The sequence below is a fragment of the Poeciliopsis prolifica genome, unplaced genomic scaffold (assembly GCF_027474105.1).
Source record: "Poeciliopsis prolifica strain line A6 unplaced genomic scaffold, Auburn_PproV2 SCAFFOLD051, whole genome shotgun sequence".
NCBI classification, from domain to species: domain Eukaryota; kingdom Metazoa; phylum Chordata; class Actinopteri; order Cyprinodontiformes; family Poeciliidae; genus Poeciliopsis; species Poeciliopsis prolifica.
Window position 1 is genome coordinate 301574 of NW_026562426.1, and position 18019 is coordinate 319592.

Here is an 18019-nt window from a genome sequence, read left to right on the forward strand (position 1 = left end):
AGCAACAGAGTGAAGAAGAGCAATACCCATAGTTCAAGAAATTAACTGACGGCGTTAAAGATTATATTTATTTGAAGATGTCAATGTGAAACCCACACATTGTTCATAATGACTTCCTCTCACTTGTGGTTACTTTGCTGGATGGTTGAACACTAACTAACACATAATGAGCACATAAGCTAGAGTAACAGGAACCGACTCACTGACAGAACGATGCTAAAGCAATTCTCTAAAATGACTGACAACAAACATAAATCCTACCCACAATCCCTCACTGCAGCCACACGACAAACAGCCAAACAAAACAGAGAAATGCAGATATAGAAACTCTGGTTTGAATTTCCATATTAATCAATATTTTCCGCCTTCTGCACTGGTCTTGACTCTTCGCGTCTCTGCTGCAGTTAGCTACGTGTGACAGGAGGTTATGGCAGGTGGCTTTCAGTTTTTGACAACATAAAAACAGGAAACCGACGAGAAATATTGACAAGTTATGTTTTCTGACACGGGTCTGAGGATTTGTTTTGGATCCAAAGTCGAACAGGTAATGACATTTCAAGAATCAGAATGGCATTTGTTCTTCAAAGTCATTGTTAATTCCACTAGCACTCTATTTTTTGTGCAATTCAATTGAGCACATACCTTATTGATCTGAATTAAATATCGAGAACATCTTTTTTAACAAACCCCTCTAACATTCAGTCCAAGGAGCATCATCAGTATCCAGAGGTCGGTTTCACTTCAGAATAAATGGCTGCGTCGGCTGCTGCTGGACTGGACCTTCCTGTAAATGCAGAGACAAATCCAAGACAGTTACATGGACTAGGACAAATGTGAAATAGATCTTAATCATAAAGATAATATTGCATTTGAGCTTGAAATACTCAACAAATGTTTAATTTAAAATGTCAAAGCAAAGATTCCGATCATCAACGAGTGTTTGGGTTGCGTCGAATGCTCTGGATGTTTTGAGTCTATAAAGCCAGACGGGATTCTGATTGATTAAAACTGATAAACATGACTGTTTCCAAACAGAAACCTCTTGAAACTCAAACTGGGACAAAGTAAATGAAAGATGTTGAATCTGAGTGACTGAACCTGTAGTCTCCACCCACAACTATTGAAAGTCTGACGTATAAAGAAGTTCTGACAATTTATATCCAGTGTTTCTACTGACTTTACCTGCAGCTCCCACTCTCACATCAGAATAAACAGCGCCCTCTTCTGGTGCACGATGGCGACCTGGTAAAAGGGAAAAAAAAAGTATTATAAACATGCATTTTAAGAAGCAATGTTTCTGAAACACATTATTTTGGAGGAACTCACTCTTGTTTCTGGAGTTTTTAAATTCCAGGAGGGAGTAGGTGACGTATTGGTCGTCGTTTGCACCTGAAACACACAGAGACCCAAATTCAGTCACGTGGAATTGGCCTGTTTTCAGCCTTGTGTTGGATGTTTCAGTGTTTAAACAGGTAAACTTCACCATTCACAGGCTCGTCAGAGGGCCTCACTGAGTCATTCAGGTTAGATGTACCTGAAGTTGAAGAAAAACAACAAAATACAAATTAAGTCCTAGTAGATGGACTGTTTTTTTTTTTTGGAACTAATTGAAGTTGAAAATTAAGCAAAAACGTTGGTTTTATTTTTATTATCATTAATCACCTAATTGATCTGAATAACATACAAAGTCAAGGTTTGTAGATTATGGCTTATTTTTTTCTTTCACTAGCCTGTCAAAAGGCTAAACAAAGCTTACTTTGAAGAAAAACTAAAGGAAAGATTAAACTGTACAATTCTAATAATTTTGTAATGCTATGCTATTACTTTGCACTACTATTACACAGATTTATTTCACGCATCTGTATCCATTACATATTATGTATTCAAAATATGATCAATTGTTCAGAGCAATTTTATTCTGCTTTCTGCCATAAGATTGTTATCCAGTGGCCCAAGTGTAATTGATGAAACATAATCTATATTTCAGAAATAGATGAAAATCTCACCTTTGATGATACAAAGCAACAGCAGGAGAACAAAGAGGACGACGCCACAAACCGATCCGGCAACCAACAGCACAGGAAATGAAGAGCTGCCATGTCTTGAAACAGCTGAGACATAAAACATTAAAAATGATAGTATTCTCATTGTTTAAAAGCAAATTTTAATCTCTGCTCACCTTTAACAGCCATCCAGCTCTGAGGTGAAACGTCTCCTGAATGTTGACACTTGTAGAAACCTTCATCTGACTGAGACACTGCAGAGATATTCAGCTCTCCTCTGCTGTCGCCTTGGATCAGTTTGTCATTATGATAGAAAGTCACATTAGAAAGTTTGTTTTCTCCTCTCAGTCTGCAGCTCAGAGTGACAGAAGCTCCTTCAGTCACAGGATGGACGGGGCTCACCAGGAGAAGATCTTCATCTGTGAACCAGTCAGAGAAAATGAAGCTTCAGTCAGAAATCAGCTGCTGGAGACAATTAGAGAAAAACATGAACACATGATTTTTATCATTGATGTTTTATATTTTATCTTGATCATCTTTTATTTCAGTTGTAAAATTTACGAAATAAATATTTACATTTCATCTACATTTCTAACAGCAGCTGAAACAACAAAGAGTTTCTAATCATGTTGGATCAGAAACTCTTTGATGGAAGAATGAGGGTTTTAAATAAAAAGTCATTTACATTAAATCTGCAAAATAATAATAAGAAAAAAATAATTGTCCTGTTGCATTCAGTCTAAAATTCCTCTTGTGAATGAAATAACATATTTATGAACTTACCATCTATGGTGATGTTGACTGCATTGCTGAACTCTCCTGATCCAGACTCACACCAGTACACTGATTTAAAGGACCTGTCACTGTTAATGGTGCATGAGGATCCAGTCATTTTCCCCAGATGGAACAGTCTGATAGATTGCTTATTTCTCTCAACGTCTTCACTCTCCACTCAGTAGAGTTTCCTCCACAGTTCAAAGTCACAGACTCAGAGGTGAAATGTTGATCTCTGTCAGGACTCACTGAGAGAGACGCTGCTGGATGAGGATCTGGAATACGAGGAAAAACGAGATCAAGAACAAAACTGACAATAAAACTTGGGTTTTTGTATCATACAGAATTTATTTCATTTTATTTAACATGTACACTACTGTATGTTCAATCATCAAGCAAATCCATAGATTGATAAATATTTCTTTAAACAAGTAATTGTTATCTTCACTGTTTCTCCACCCTGTGCTGTCATTCTTTTGTTTGTAAGTATTAAACTCCATTTCTCAATCCCGATGTTTTGGGATTGAGAAATGTTTCCCAAACTAGGAATTAGTTTAAATGACAGTGAAGCATATGGTTTATTACATTTAATCACACTGACCTGCCGACCAGACGAACTTTGGTTCACTGTAATCAGTCAAATATTCTGGGTTTCCTCTTCCAGCTCTACATGCAAATCCTGCTGTGTGTTTCTGTCCAGTAATGATGAAGGAGTTCTCTACAGTCCCACTGATGCTACCAGCTAGCAGCTCATATCTGTAGTTGTTCTTTGATAAATCAGGAACAGCTTGATACCAGTAGAACCTCCATCCTGCAGATGAAGGTTTAACCTCACAGCTCAGAGTCACTGAGGCTCCAGGACTCAACCATGATGGAGACACAGTCAGGACTGGCTTTGGTAGTGCTGACCACAGATCCGCGTGTACAAATCCCTCTAAAGCTGTACAAAATTACAGAACATGATAAAACACATAATTTTAAAGATTCTAAACGCTTACATTTATCAGCACGTGACAAAGACTTTCAATCCATGAAACTTAACCGGCAATATGACCAAAAACCAAAAACATTCATGGGAAATTCTATATTTGAAGAAAATAACCAAAAAGATTCAAATCATTCTGACATTAGGGAAATAATATAACTCTGTTGATCGTTCCTGAAAAAATACACATTTTTTTTACTCATTTGATGTCAGTTACTACAATTTTCTTATAATGAAAATGTGTAGAACAATCTGTATCATAAATTGACCAACAGGGTAAAAATTAATTGATCAAACTATGTCACTAATATTTATTATTTTTAAATACTTTCAATGATCAATATCCTACAGAGAAAAACAAGGATCCAAAGATTTACTTCTAAACATATTTATAAAAGTCGGCACTCATTCTGAAGCTCAGTCCAAAACAGCAGGGGGTAAAATCCTTCAGATTTGAGACCAACTTGTTTTTGTCTCCAAACAGCAAAATCTTGTTTGACACTCAATTCTAGCAGAATACTGTTAGTAACATAAAACATTTCTTATTATAGAAGTAATGACTTGGCTTCCAATACAAGTTAAATATGCTGAAAGTCTAAAATTTTGTTCAGACACATAAAGAAGTTTCTGACCACACTCAAACCGTGGAGAAATTAAATACAAGTCAAAAAACCGTCTGCAGCAAAACTAAACAACCAACATCCAACGTTTCACGTCTCTGTTGGCCACGGCGACTAACGTCCAAACATTTAAAGATGATTTTACCGACACGATTCAAACAGAAGATGTGATGTACTTACGCAATACGCCCAACACACAGAGCAACAGGAGGTCCATGTTTAAATCCAGAAATAAAAATGTTTCTGCTCCTCTGTGCGCACCAGAAATTCAGATGTTGGTCGTAAGAGAAAGGCTGAAACTCGCAGAATGAGTGGAAAATAGTCGAGGGTCGTCACCACAGAGCATCCGTCTTTGTGCTTCCTTCTTTTGAAGAAACTATTAATGTTTCTGACCTACAGTTCCTGTTTTGACAGATAATTTCCTTTCTTTGCCACCACAAAAACAAGCAGCGTATTTAGCAGCCTGCACCCACACTGCATGTTTGTCATCAAAGTGTTGCTAGAAGTTGAGCTGGTGAGATATTGTAAAAAAAAAAAAAAACAATTCATGCTTTAAGAAAAATATCATTTGAAAATGGTCTTACATGAGCATCGAAGCTTCCCTGTGGTTTTCTAAATTAGCTTAAATAGTTTGGGGCAAGATTCTAAGCTGGTTCTAATAAAAGTGACTTGTTGTTTGCGCCGTACTTTCCCTGAGACAGAATAGAGACTGACTCATAGTGGACTTCTGAGAACGCTGACGAAATTCACACCTTTTCGCAGCTCTTGGTGAAGGCAGAAACATTTTTTTTCTCTGTTTTTGTCTCGTCCTTTTCTCTATTTTTTGGAGCCTTTTTTTTTGCACATCTTCCGACCGGTCTCTCAATGCAATTGAGAAGACTGGGCACAGGAAAGCCCAGTTGTCCTGCGGGGACACGTCCAGCAGGATTCACTCTGGATTTATTCATGACAACAGGATTTCTGCTGTTTGGAGTTGCGTTTTTTTGCAAATCGGCAAATTTGTGATGGACTTGGCCAAACTAGCGAACCCTCGGACTGTTGTGAACCGAGACGCAAGTTGGATGTGAGTCTTGCTGAGACTCACAGCCCATCTGAGGACTCCAAAACTCGTGTTGGCCTTGGATGGGCTGCATATTTCAGATCTAGTGGAAGACATGTAAACATGACGCTCCTTCCCACCTCACCAGCTCCTCTTGTCATTCATATGAGGTGGAGCTGGGGCGCTTACAAGGACAGGCTCTTAGATAACACCATCAGACTATTTCTTGGGACACTGAGCTATGTGGCTGTCATGGCCACATGACAACTACTCCGTGATGTCACTGCCTTTCACTCATGTCTTTGTTTGTCTGGATGTTGCAATGTGCCCTAATGTGTCCATTTTTCTTATGTCATTCCCCATTTTATTCATTACACATTAGAAACTCTCTATTTAACCCAGCAAAGGAATTAGAAACAAACTTAAAAAATACATTGTACTTTTTACAAAAGGGTGAACTAATGTGGGTCAGTTAAAGAATCACTGAAATGTTTTCTCCTTTCTAGAAAACTGAATTCAACTGAGACCCTATTAGAGCTTCATCTCAACATAATGCATTTCTAAAACTGTAATAATAAAGTTGTCTTGTGGTTTTTCTCTGCCTGCTCTTTATTTTACGTCACTTTGTGCAGAAGCTTCCTCCATGAGTAGAGCGCACAGAAGTCAGAGTCAGTCAGCAGCTTCAACAGCCGCTGTAACACAGACAGCTACAGCAGACTCTTCCTCCCCACCGGAATCAGCAACAACTCTGAAGAACGTTGTATCATAGTAATGTGAATATGCTAGCTGTGTAGTTAGAAAGACACTAAAAACACAAAGACAGTATTTAGTCAATATTTCTTTATTCGGGTTCTGAGCCCATGGAAGTGAGCAAAGCAAAGCAGGGAGCCTTGTTGTTTTTACTACGTTTTTCCATTATTATTATTTTATGTTCTTCTTCCCGCGCAACTTATTACAACACACTGCTACTCACAAGCACACATTAAAGCATTTTAAGCTGTAGGTGGCGCTATGGTCAAAAATATACACTTTTTCTCATCAGGCGAAAATAGCATGTCTCATTAACAAGTTCCAACAGAACACTGCAAACACATTTTTGGCTGAATTTCTTATTTTTTCCCAGCCAAGAGCCACAAAGAATGAATTAACCAAAACTAATCTGAGATGAACTCTGAGCCCAATAAAACGTGACATAATACAAGCTTGTTGATTCATTCCTCTTGACAAAATCTTCAGTCTGAATCTGACCTGGCGCTGACATCAGCATAATCCGATTGTTCTTGACCTGAAACTGCAATTTATTCCTTCAGTTTATTGTTTCAAGTTGTGTATAATTGCAGATCTTAACAGCATTTATATGATGAGAAATCTTTCTACTGTACCATTTACGTAGTTTCCAGGTTGTCTGATTGTTTCGTAAACACCGAGGTCTCCTACAAGTCAGTGACAAACACAGAAAAGTTAAAAAACTCACATTGTGTCAGTGATGCTGATGGAAAGTTAACATTCCTGAAATCTTTTAAGTTATATTGAAATTACCAGCTACATACGACTGAAAAATACCAGCTTCAAGTATACTTATATAATTCATGTTAAATTGGTTGGAAGCCAAAAAAATGACATTTGTTGTGTTTTTTTGTGTGACTAAGTTCAGCTACATAAGGCTGGACAGAAGGACATTTAAAGATAATATTCAGGCATCATATTGAGATTGACTTTAGTTAAAATAAAAACGTATATATTGTATCTTATTATTTTATTCAATACATGTTTTTGTTATATCATAAAAGTAAATAAAAGTCAAACCAGATAATTTTTTTTGAGAATTAAACATTAAGGATAAAAAATCATGAATATAATTTATGTTAAAAATGTGTAGAAACATTGAGAGCAAAGTGAGACACTGACCATGGAGGAGAGCGTAGTACACTGGCTGCTGCTGCTCGTCCTGGTAGACAGTCTCCACTCTTCCTGGACCTTTTCACAAAAGAGACATTTTTATTTTATGTAATGTCCTTCCTAAATAAATTGAAAAACTGTAAAATTTTGACATTCGACATTGGTGGATGGGTTTAAATGTTGCGTTTGTAAATGAAAATACTCATCAAATATATAAACTGGGTCAAGTGACACAAAATGGTGGAGAAAAGGAAACAGTAATAAATGCTGTTAGCTTGACAATATATCAATAATGGAAAAAAAATGTTGATCAAGACTCGTGATCTGAAAAGTTTTGAGTGCAGTTTTGTGAAAAACACTGATATTAATAATAACAAAAACACCTTTTCTGAAAAGTTTTTTATTGAACTTTTTCTCTGGAAAATTGTTATTTAATTAATTACATTAATTTAAGTTTTTGGACACTAAAGCCAGCTTTAACTCCTACAGACCTGCTTCATGTTTAGAGCTAAAATAAGTTGATTTATTCAGTTGTCAAACTAAATATAATTTCAATTGAAAGACATGATAACAACCAACATTGCTATTTGATTTTTAAAAAAAAGTTTTAAATTCAGTAATTATTTTTATAACTTCTCATGGTTTTTGTTGTTTCAGTTTGTGACTCAGTTCTTCATTTGATAAATGAAAGAGTGAAACATACAAATTTACTACTTCAGGTTGTCACCTTTGGTCTGTCTGAACCGACACAGCAGCAACAGGAGAAGGAAGAGAACGACTCCAATCACTGATCCAACGACCAACAGCACAGGAAATGAAGAGCTTCCATGTCTTGAAACAGCTGAGATATAAAGCATTAAAAATGATAGTATTATCATTGTTTAAAAGCAAATTTTAATCTCTGCTCACCTTTAACAGCCATCCAGCTCTGAGGTGAAACGTTCCTGAATGTTCACACTTGTAGAAACCTTCATCTGACTGAGACACTGCAGAGATCTTCAGCTCTCCTCTGCTGTCATTTTGGATCAGTTTGTCATTATGATAGAAAATCACATTAGAAAGTTTGTTTTCTCTCTCCATCTGCAGCTCAGAGTGACAGAAGCTCCTTCAGTCACAGGATGGACGGGGCTCACCAGGAGAAGATCTTCATCTGTGAACCAGTCAGAGAAAATGAAGCTTCAGTCAGAAATCAGCTGCTGGAGACAATTAGAGAAAAACATGAACACATGATTTTTAACATTGATGTTTTACATTTTATCTTGAGCATCTTTCATCTGAATTGTAAAATTTGTCAAATAAATATTTACATTTCATCAACATTTCTAACAGCAGCTGAAATAACAACAAAGACTTTCTAATATAAGAACCAGATTGAATGCAAAGTAATCATGTTGGATCAGAAACTCTTTGATGGAAGAATGAGGGTTTTAAATAAAAAGTCATTTACATTAAATCTGCAAAATAATAATAAGAAAAAAATAATTGTCCTGTTGCATTCAGTCTAAAATTCCTCTTGTGAATGAAATAACATATTTATGAACTTACCATTTATGCTGAAGTTGACTGCATTGCTGAACTCTCCTGATCCAGACTCACACCAGTACACTGATTTAAAGGGCCAGTCACTGTTAATGGTGCATGAGGATCCAGTCACATTTCCCCAGATGGAACAGTCTGATAGATTGCTTATTTCTCTCAACGTCTTCACTCTCCACTCAGTAGAGTTTCCTCCACAGTTCAAAGTCACAGACTCAGAGGTGAAATGTTGATCTCTGTCAGGACTCACTGAGAGAGACGCTGCTGGATGTGGATCTGGAATACGAGGAAAAACGAGATCAAGAACAAAACTGACAATAAAACCTGGTTTTTGTATTATACAGAATTTATTTCATTATATTTAACATGTACACTACTGTATGTTCAATCATCAAGCAAATCCCTGATTGATAAATATTTCTTTAAACAAGTAATTGTTATCTTCACTGTTTCTCCACCCTGTGCTGTCATTCTTTTGTTTGTAAGTATTAAACTCCTTTTCTCAATCCCAATCTTTTGGGATTGAGAAATGTTTCCCAAACTAGGAATTAGTTTAAATGACAGTGAAGCATATGGTTTATTACATTTAATCACACTAACCTGCCGACCAGACAACTTTGGTTCACTGTAATCAGTGAAATATTCTGGGTTTCCTCTTCCAGCTCTACATGCAAATCCTGCTGTGTGTTTCTGTCCAGTAATGATGAAGGAGTTCTCTACAGTCCCATGATGCTACCAGCTAGCAGCTCATATCTGTAGTTGTTCTTTGATGAATCAGGAACAGCTTGATACCAGTAGAACCTCCATCTTGCAGATGAAGGTTTAACCTCACAGCTCAGAGTCACTGAGGCTCCAGGACTCAACCATGATGGAGACACAGTCAGGACTGGCTTTGGTAGTGCTGACCACAGTTTCTCGAGTCCAAATCCCTTTAAAGCTGTACAAAATATAATAAAACACATATTTCAAAGATTCTAAACACTTACATTTATCAGCACGTGACAGAGGAGTTAAACTGTCGCTAACATCATTAAATTTTAGAGACATTTTCCCAGGACACAAAGAGCCTCTTCTCTCATCACTCCTGCTTTATTTTGGAAACCTATGATCATTTTCACCAGAAATTAAACTGGAATAAAAAATAAATAAATTAAAAAAAGCCATTGTAAGGATGAAAGACTTTCAATCCATGAAACTTAACCGGCAATATGACCAAAAACCAAAAACATTCACGAGAAATTCTATATTTGAAGAAAATGACCAAAAAGATTCAAATCATTCTGACATTAGGAAAATAATATAACTCTGTTGATCATTCCCGAAAAAATGCAACATTTTTTTACTCATTTGATGTCAGTTACTACAATTTTCTTATAATGAAATGTGTAGAACAATCTGTATCATAAATTGACCAACAGGGTAAAAATTAATTGATCAAACTATGTCACTAATATTTTATTTTTAAATACTTTCAATGATCAATATCCTACAGAGAAAAACAAGGATCCAAAGATTTACTTCTAAACATATTTATAAAAGTCGGCACTCATTCTGAAGCTCAGTCCAAAACAGCAGGGGGTAAAATCCTTCAGATTTGAGACCAACTTGTTTTTGTCTCCAAACAGCAAAATCTTGTTTGACACTCAATTCTAGCAGAATACTGTTAGTAACATAAAACATTTCTTATTATAGAAGTAATGACTTGGCTTCCTATACAAGTTAAATATGCTGAAAGTCTAAAATTTTGTTCAGACACATAAAGAAGTTTCTGACCAACTCAAACCAGGAGAAATTAAATACAAGTCAAAAAACCGTCTGCAGCAAAACTAAACAACCAACATCCAACGTTTCACGTCTCTGTTGGCCACGGCGACTAACGTCCAAACATTTAAAGATGATTTTACCGACACGATTCAAACAGAAGATGTGATGTACTTACGCAATACGCCCAGCACACAGAGCAACAGGAGGTCCATGTTTAAATCCAGAAATAAAAATGTTTCTGCTCCTCTGTGCGCACCAGAAATTCAGATGTTGGTCGTAAGAGAAAGGCTGAAACTCGCAGAATGAGTGGAAAATAGTCGAGGGTCGTCACCACAGAGCATCCGTCTTTGTGCTTCCTTCTTTTGAAGAAACTATTAATGTTTCTGACCTACAGTTCCTGTTTTGACAGATAATTTCCTTTCTTTGCCACCACAAAAACAAGCAGCGTATTTAGCAGCCTGCACCCACACTGCATGTTTGTCATCAAAGTGTTGCTAGAAGTTGAGCTGGTGAGATATTGTAAAAAAAACAAACAATTCATGCTTTAAGAAAAATATCATTTGAAAATGGTCTTACATGAGCATCGAAGCTTCCCTGTGGTTTTCTAAATTAGCTTAAATAGTTTGGGGCAAGATTCTAAGCTGGTTCTAATAAAAGTGACTTGTTGTTTGCGCCGTACTTTCCCTGAGACAGAATAGAGACTGACTCATAGTGGACTTCTGAGAACGCTGACGAAATTCACACCTTTTCGCAGCTCTTGGTGAAGGCAGAAACATTTTTTTTCTCTGTTTTTGTCTCGTCCTTTTCTCTATTTTTTGGAGCCTTTATTTTGCACATCTTCCGACCGGTCTCTCAATGCAATTGAGAAGACTGGGCACAGGAAAGCCCAGTTGTCCTGCGGGGACACGTCCAGCAGGATTCACTCTGGATTTATTCATGACAACAGGATTTCTGCTGTTTGGAGTTGCGTTTTTTTTGCAAATCGGCAAATTTGTGATGGACTTGGCCAAACTAGCGAACCCTCGGACTGTTGTGAACCGAGACGCAAGTTGGATGTGAGTCTTGCTGAGAGTCACAGCCCATCTGAGGACTCCAAAACTCGTGTTGGCCTTGGATGGGCTGCATATTTCAGATCTAGTGGAAGACATGTAAACATGACGCTCCTTCCCACCTCACCAGCTCCTCTTGTCATTCATATGAGGTGGAGCTGGGCGCTCACAAGGACAGGCTCTTAGATAACACCATCAGACTATTTCTTGGGACACTGAGCTATGTGGCTGTCATGGCCACATGACAACTACTCCGTGATGTCACTGCCTTTCACTCATGTCTTTGTTTGTTGCAATGTGCCCTAAAGTGTCCATTTTTCTTATGTCATTCCCCATTTTATTCATTACATGTTAGAAACTTTCTATTTAAACCAGCAAAGGAATTAGAACAAACTTAAAAAATACTTTTTACTTGTACTTTTTACATTATTCTAGTTTACTAGTAATTTTAGAAATCGTGGAGTCCTCATCACTTTTAGAGAAAGTACTCACTATTTGGAACGATGTTGTACTGTGTTTAAATGACTTTTTGGATCAGACTCTGATTGTTGCAGCCCAGAAAAGGAATTAGAACAAATTTAGAAACATTTAGTTCTTATTATTACTCAGAAACTGTGCAGTACACATTCCTTGTTGAAATTTAGAAAGTCCAGAGAAAGATTACTGACTTATACTTATCTAGCAACCCAGAACAGGGATTAGAACAAACTCAGAAACCTTTGACTCTTCTTGTTTTTTGTGTACTTTCCCTGAGAAACAATAGATCTTGACTCCTAGTGGATGTTTGAGAACTCTGATAAAATTCAGAGAAACTATTGTTTTCACACGTTTGTATTCAGTGCAAACTTTACAAACTTTATGAGTTTTTAAGATGATTGAGCCAGGACAACTTATATTACTGACATAATGACAGTGCAAATTTTACTATGGAAACATTCTTTGAACACATTTTTATCTTATTAAACTTGATTCCTAAATGAAATATGCATGCTGTCAGTGTTTCTCCAAAAGAAAATGACTTTCTAGGAATTTCTAGTTCCTAGAAAGGCTGTACTCATGTATTGTGTCAGTAGGAAATTCAAGGTGAGTTTGGCTGAGTTGTATGGAAAGCTCAAATGTATTTAATAAAGTGCCAGGATTGTCTCCTTTCTTCTATTCATTTTACCATCAGGAGTGAACTGAATCCTTTTTCATTTACCAGGCAAAAGGGTGAACTAATGTGTTAATTAGTTAATGAAACACAGAAATGCATTAGGTTGAGATGAAGCAATAATAGGGTCTCAGTTGAATTCAGTTTTCTGGAAAGGAGACAACATTTCTAAAACTGTCATAATGAAGTTGTCTTGTGGTTTTTCTCTGCCTGCTCTTTATTTTACGTCACTTTGTGAAGAAGCTTCCTCCATGAGTAGAGCGCACAGAAGTCAGAGTCAGTCAGCAGCTTCAACAGAGGCGCTGTAACACAGACAGCTACAGCAGACTCTTCCTCCCCACCGGAATCAGCAACAACTCTGAAGAACGTTGTATCATAGGTAATGTGAATATGCTAGCTGTGTAGTTAGAAAGACACTAAAAACACAAAGACAGTATTTAGTCAACATTTCTTTATTCGGGTTCTGAGCCCATGGAAGTGAGCAAAGCAAAGCAGGGAGCCTTGTTGTTTTTACTACATTTTTCCATTATTCTTATTATATGTTCTTCTTCCGCCGCGCAACTTATTACAACACACTGCTACTCACAAGCACACATTAAAGCATTTTAAGCTGTAGGTGGCGCTATGGTCAAAAATATACACTTTTTCTCATGAGGCGGAAATAGCATGTCTCATTAACAAGATTGATTTGGGCGAAGTTCCAACAGAACACTGCAAACCAATTTTTGGGTGAATTTTTTATTTTTTCCCAGCCAAGAGCCACGAAGAATGAATTAACCAAAACTAATCTGAGATGAACTCTGAGCCCAATAAAACGTGACATAATAAGCTTGTTGATTCATTCCTCTTGACAAAATCTTCAATCTGAATCTGACCTGGCGCTGACATCAGCATAATCCGATTGTTCTTGACCTGAAACTGCAATTTATTCCTTCAGTTTATTGTTTCAAGTTGCTGTATAATTGCAGATCTTAACAGCATTTATATGATGAGAAATCTTTCTACTGTACCATTTACGTAGTTTCCAGGCCGTCTGATTGTTTCGTAAACTCCGAGGTCTCCTACAAGTCAGTGATAAACACAGAAAAGTTAAAAAAAGTCACATTGTGTCAGTGATGCTGATGGAAAGTTAACTTTAGAACCGCTATCCACATTTTTTCATCTCTAAGTTAAATTCATTTTATCCAAATTATTTTTTCAAATAGATGAATGTTATTAAAAAAAAAGTTTTAACTATTTATATCATCAATCCAATCAATGGAGGGGAAACTTTATTACTGCTGTAGAAACCAAGCTGCACTGTGGTTCAACATGTTGATTGTCGTCAGAACAGCTAAGACTGAAATGTCTTTTAAGTTATATTGAAATTACCAGCTACATATGACTGAAAAATACCAGCTTCAAGTATACTTACATATTTCATGTTAAATAGGTTGAAAGCCAAAAAAATGACATTTTTTGTGTTTTTTGTGTGACTAGGATCAAATACATAAGGCTGGACAGAAGGACATTTAAAGATAATATTCAGGCATCATATCATTCCCTTGTCTACAAAGACAGTCTCATTAGTTAAAATAAAAATAACGTATATATTTTATCTTATTATTTTATTCAATACGTTTTTTGTTATATCATAAAAGTAAATAAAAGTCAAACCAGATACATTTTTTTGAGAATCAAACATTAAGAATAAAAAATCATGAATATAATTTATGTTAAAAATGTGTAGAAACATTGAGAGCAAAGTGAGACACTGACCATGGAGGAGAGCGGAGTACACTGGCTGCTGCTGCTCGTCCTGGTAGACAGTCTCCACTCTTCCAGGACCTTTTCACAAAAGAGACATTTTTATTTTATGTAATGTCCTTCCTAAATAAATTGAAAAACCGTAAAATTTTGACATTCGACATTGGTGGATGGGTTTAAATGTTGCGTTTGTAAATAAAATACTGATCAAATATATAAACTGGGTCAATTAACACAAAATGGTGGAGAAAAGGAAACAGTAATAAATGTTTTTAACAGGAAACTACACTGGATCCTAAACATGTTGCTGAAACACCTTCCTCAAATCCCTCACCTCAATTCTTCTCTCTGACCTGCAGGTGGCAGTAATGATCCTAAAGCACTTTGAAGCACATTTATGGCGGATTATCCAATTACTTCTATTCAACACATGAAATCATATCATGTTGCTGCATTTCCAATACAAATGTGCTCAAAGATTGACAATATGTCAATAATGGAAAAACAAAATGTTGATCAAGACTCGTGATCTGAGAAGAGTTTTGACTGCAGTTTTGTGAAATACACTGATATTAATCATAACAAAAACATCTGATCTGAAAAGTTTTTTATTAAACTTTTGGAAAATTGCTGTTTACATTAATTAGATTAATTTAAGGTGAATGGAAATGCAGCTTTGGACACTAAAGCCAGCTTTAACTCCAACAGACCTGCTTCATGTTTAGAGCTTACATAAGTTGATTGATTCAGTTGTCAAACTAAATATGCTTCAATTGAAAGACATGATAACAACCAAACATTGCTATTTAAAAAAAAAAGTGTTAAATTCAGTAATTATTTTGATCACTTCTCTTGGTTTTTGGTGTTTCAGTTTATGACTCAGTTCTTCATTTGATAAATGAAAGAGTGAAACATACAAATTCACTACTTCAGGTTGTCACCTTTGGTCTGTCTGAACCGACACAGCAGCAACAGGAGAAGGAAGAGAACGACTCCAATCACTGATCCAACGACCAACAGCACAGGAAATGAAGAGCTTCCAGGAGTTAACACAGGTTTAGTAGCTGAAAATGATCAGAGAATACACAAAAACAAGATCACTTTCATATAAATTATTTCTCATTAAGTTATAAAAATATTGTATCTCTGCTCACCTTTAACAGCCATCCAGCTCTGAGGTGAAACGTCTCCTGAATGTTGACACTTGTAGAAACCTTCATCTGACTGAGACACTGCAGAGATCTTCAGCTCTCCTCTGCTGTCATTTTGGATCAGTTTGTCATTATGATAGAAAATCACATTAGAAAGTTTGTTTTCTCCTCTCAGTCTGCAGCTCAGAGTGACAGAAGCTCCTTCAGTCACAGGATGGACAGGGCTCACCAGGAGAAGATCTTCATCTGTAAACCAGTCAGAGAAAATGAAGCTTCAGTCAGAAATCAATTTGTTATTAGATGGTGTTCATGGAGTGGCCCACTCACAGGGTCACTCCATGAACTTCACTAATTTAATTGTGAAAGTTCAGGTTGCAATTCCAAAACTGGTTGGAATTAAAATCCATAGTGATTTCAAAATTTGGCCATAATTTGTGTTGTGATATTTAAATCTCATGGAGACAGGTTCAACATAAATGAGGCAGCAGCTTTTCAAAACAACCTAATTTAATTTCAATCTAAGACAAAAGAGGAAGAAAATGTTTTGTTTTACTTTACTAAATGATAAACTTGTTAAAATAAATGAAAAGTTGACACAACATATGTAGCCGGGGCATACTGTCCTGGAAGTATGTTGCTGCGCACTCTTCCTCTTGCCCATATAAGGAAGACGCAACCAGCTGTGTTGGAGCGCAGCTGGTTTATTAGGGAGACGGGTAATGAGCATTTACATTTAAAAGCAGGTAGTATTAAGATTAGTTTAGAATTTCTTTTCTGGGTAGTTATTACTGATCAAAGCATTTTTTTTTGGGGTTTTTTGTCTAAGGGAGGGGAGTTTTTATTGTCCAGCCCTCTGCCTTGTTTGTGAAACAAAAGGACCTATACCGTTCCTTGGTTCCCAGCTGTTTTATTGACATTGAGGGGAGTTATTCTTTTCTTTGCTTTATTCACCAGCGATTTTTGTAAATAGTGTTGGGGAACACTCAGGTGTATTTAGTTATATTTGTGTTTATTACTCCTCCCCCAAGCAGTCAGACTTTATTCAATAAGATTTTAACTATATTATTTAGCTGTAAGGTTTCCAGGACCAGAATAGACTTCTGGTTTAAGTGTGGTCATTTATGTACAATAAAATATATTGCGTGCTTTTGTAAGCCCAATAAACTGTGTTTAATTTGCAACCAACGTCACACATACATTGAAAAGTGATGTTGACTGCGTTGCTGAACTCTCCTGATTCAGACTCGCACCAGTACACTGATTTATCGGTCGGTTGGCTGGTGAAGGTGCATGAGAATCCTGGTTTTGATAGCCTGGAGCATGTTCCAGGGAATGGTGATAATCTGAATCTTCTAATCATCATCACTCTCCACTCAGTAGAGTTTCCTTCACAGTTCAGTGTCACAGACTCAGAGGTGAAATGTTGATCTCTGTCAGGACTCACTGAGAGAGACGCTGCTGGATGAGGATCTGGAAAACAACATGGAGAAAATAATCAGTGCAAATAGCCACATCTTAATTCAAATGCTGCCCTTATTTGTTCAGATTATCACCTGGTGAGAAGCTATTGCTACATAGCTCTCTAACAAAATAGACCAATATGTCTTTTTTGTTGTTCATGACAGACTGGTATTTTCATTTACTTGTTTTTAAACCCATCAGTATTTTTCAACTGTCAGCAAGACAAACAGCTGTTTGTCTTAAACAAAACATTGATAGATTGTCATTTAAAGTAAAAATAAAAAATGTTTTGGAACTGAGTTATTTTTATGGATTTTCCAGTGACTTTCACACTATTCTCTCCTCAAATGGAGGATCAGTTGCACGTTGGATATCTGGTAGAGAAATAACATTACATGTTAACTGGTGGAGCATAAACAGAACTGACCTGATGACCAGATGAACTTTGGTTCACTGTAAAAACTGAAATACTCTGGGTTTCGTCTTCCAGCTCTACATGCAAATCCTGCTGTGTGTTTCTGTCCAGTAATGATGAAGGAGTTCTCTACAGTCCCATTGATGCTACCAGCTAGCAGCTCATATCTGTAGCTGTTTGATAAACCAGGAACAGCTTGATACCAGTAGAACCTCCATCTTGCAGATGAATGTTTAACCTCACAGCTCAGAGTCACTGAGGCTCCAGGACTCAACCATGAGGGAGATACAGTCAGGATGGGCAATAATACTGTTGGAAAAAGATATAATGATATGTTTTGTTATTTTTTCTTGCATATATACACAGAGGAAAACAAGTATTTGAACACCTGCCAATCAGCAAAAATTCTGGCATTCAGAGGTGACCT

General features: G+C 36.7%; 1 protein-coding gene and 1 pseudogene across 1 annotated transcript; both read right to left on the reverse strand.

Annotated features, from left to right (window-relative positions):
• Window positions 1–716: 716 nt before the first annotated feature.
• Window positions 717–10832, reverse strand: LOC129378279 (Fc receptor-like protein 5; annotated as a pseudogene).
• A 2546-nt stretch (window positions 10833–13378) lies between these two features.
• LOC129378321 (low affinity immunoglobulin gamma Fc region receptor II-like) lies at window positions 13379–17682 on the reverse strand. The gene is made up of 7 exons (XM_055058629.1): window positions 17605–17682; window positions 16914–17186; window positions 15720–15962; window positions 15507–15629; window positions 14578–14646; window positions 13830–13880; window positions 13379–13737 (listed from the first exon to the last, which is right to left on the reverse strand). Exons 2-7 carry the CDS (start codon window positions 17077–17079, stop codon window positions 13679–13681), a joined length of 711 nt encoding a protein of 236 aa, XP_054914604.1. The 5' UTR covers window positions 17080–17186; window positions 17605–17682; the 3' UTR covers window positions 13379–13678.
• Between the last annotated feature and the right edge of the window lie 337 nt (window positions 17683–18019).

Bases quoted from the DNA above. Each gene is read 5' to 3' on its own strand.
- LOC129378321 (XM_055058629.1), bottom strand. From the start codon at position 17,079: ATGATGATTAGAAGATTCAGATTATCACCATTCCCTGGAACATGCTCC. The intron at 15,630-15,719 runs GTGAGCAGAGAT...GATCATTTTCAG, and splicing joins GAGCTGGATGGCTGTTAAAG to CTACTAAACCTGTGTTAACT. The intron at 14,647-15,506 runs GTGACAACCTGA...TTTTGTGAAAAG, and splicing joins TCGGTTCAGACAGACCAAAG to GTCCTGGAAGAGTGGAGACT.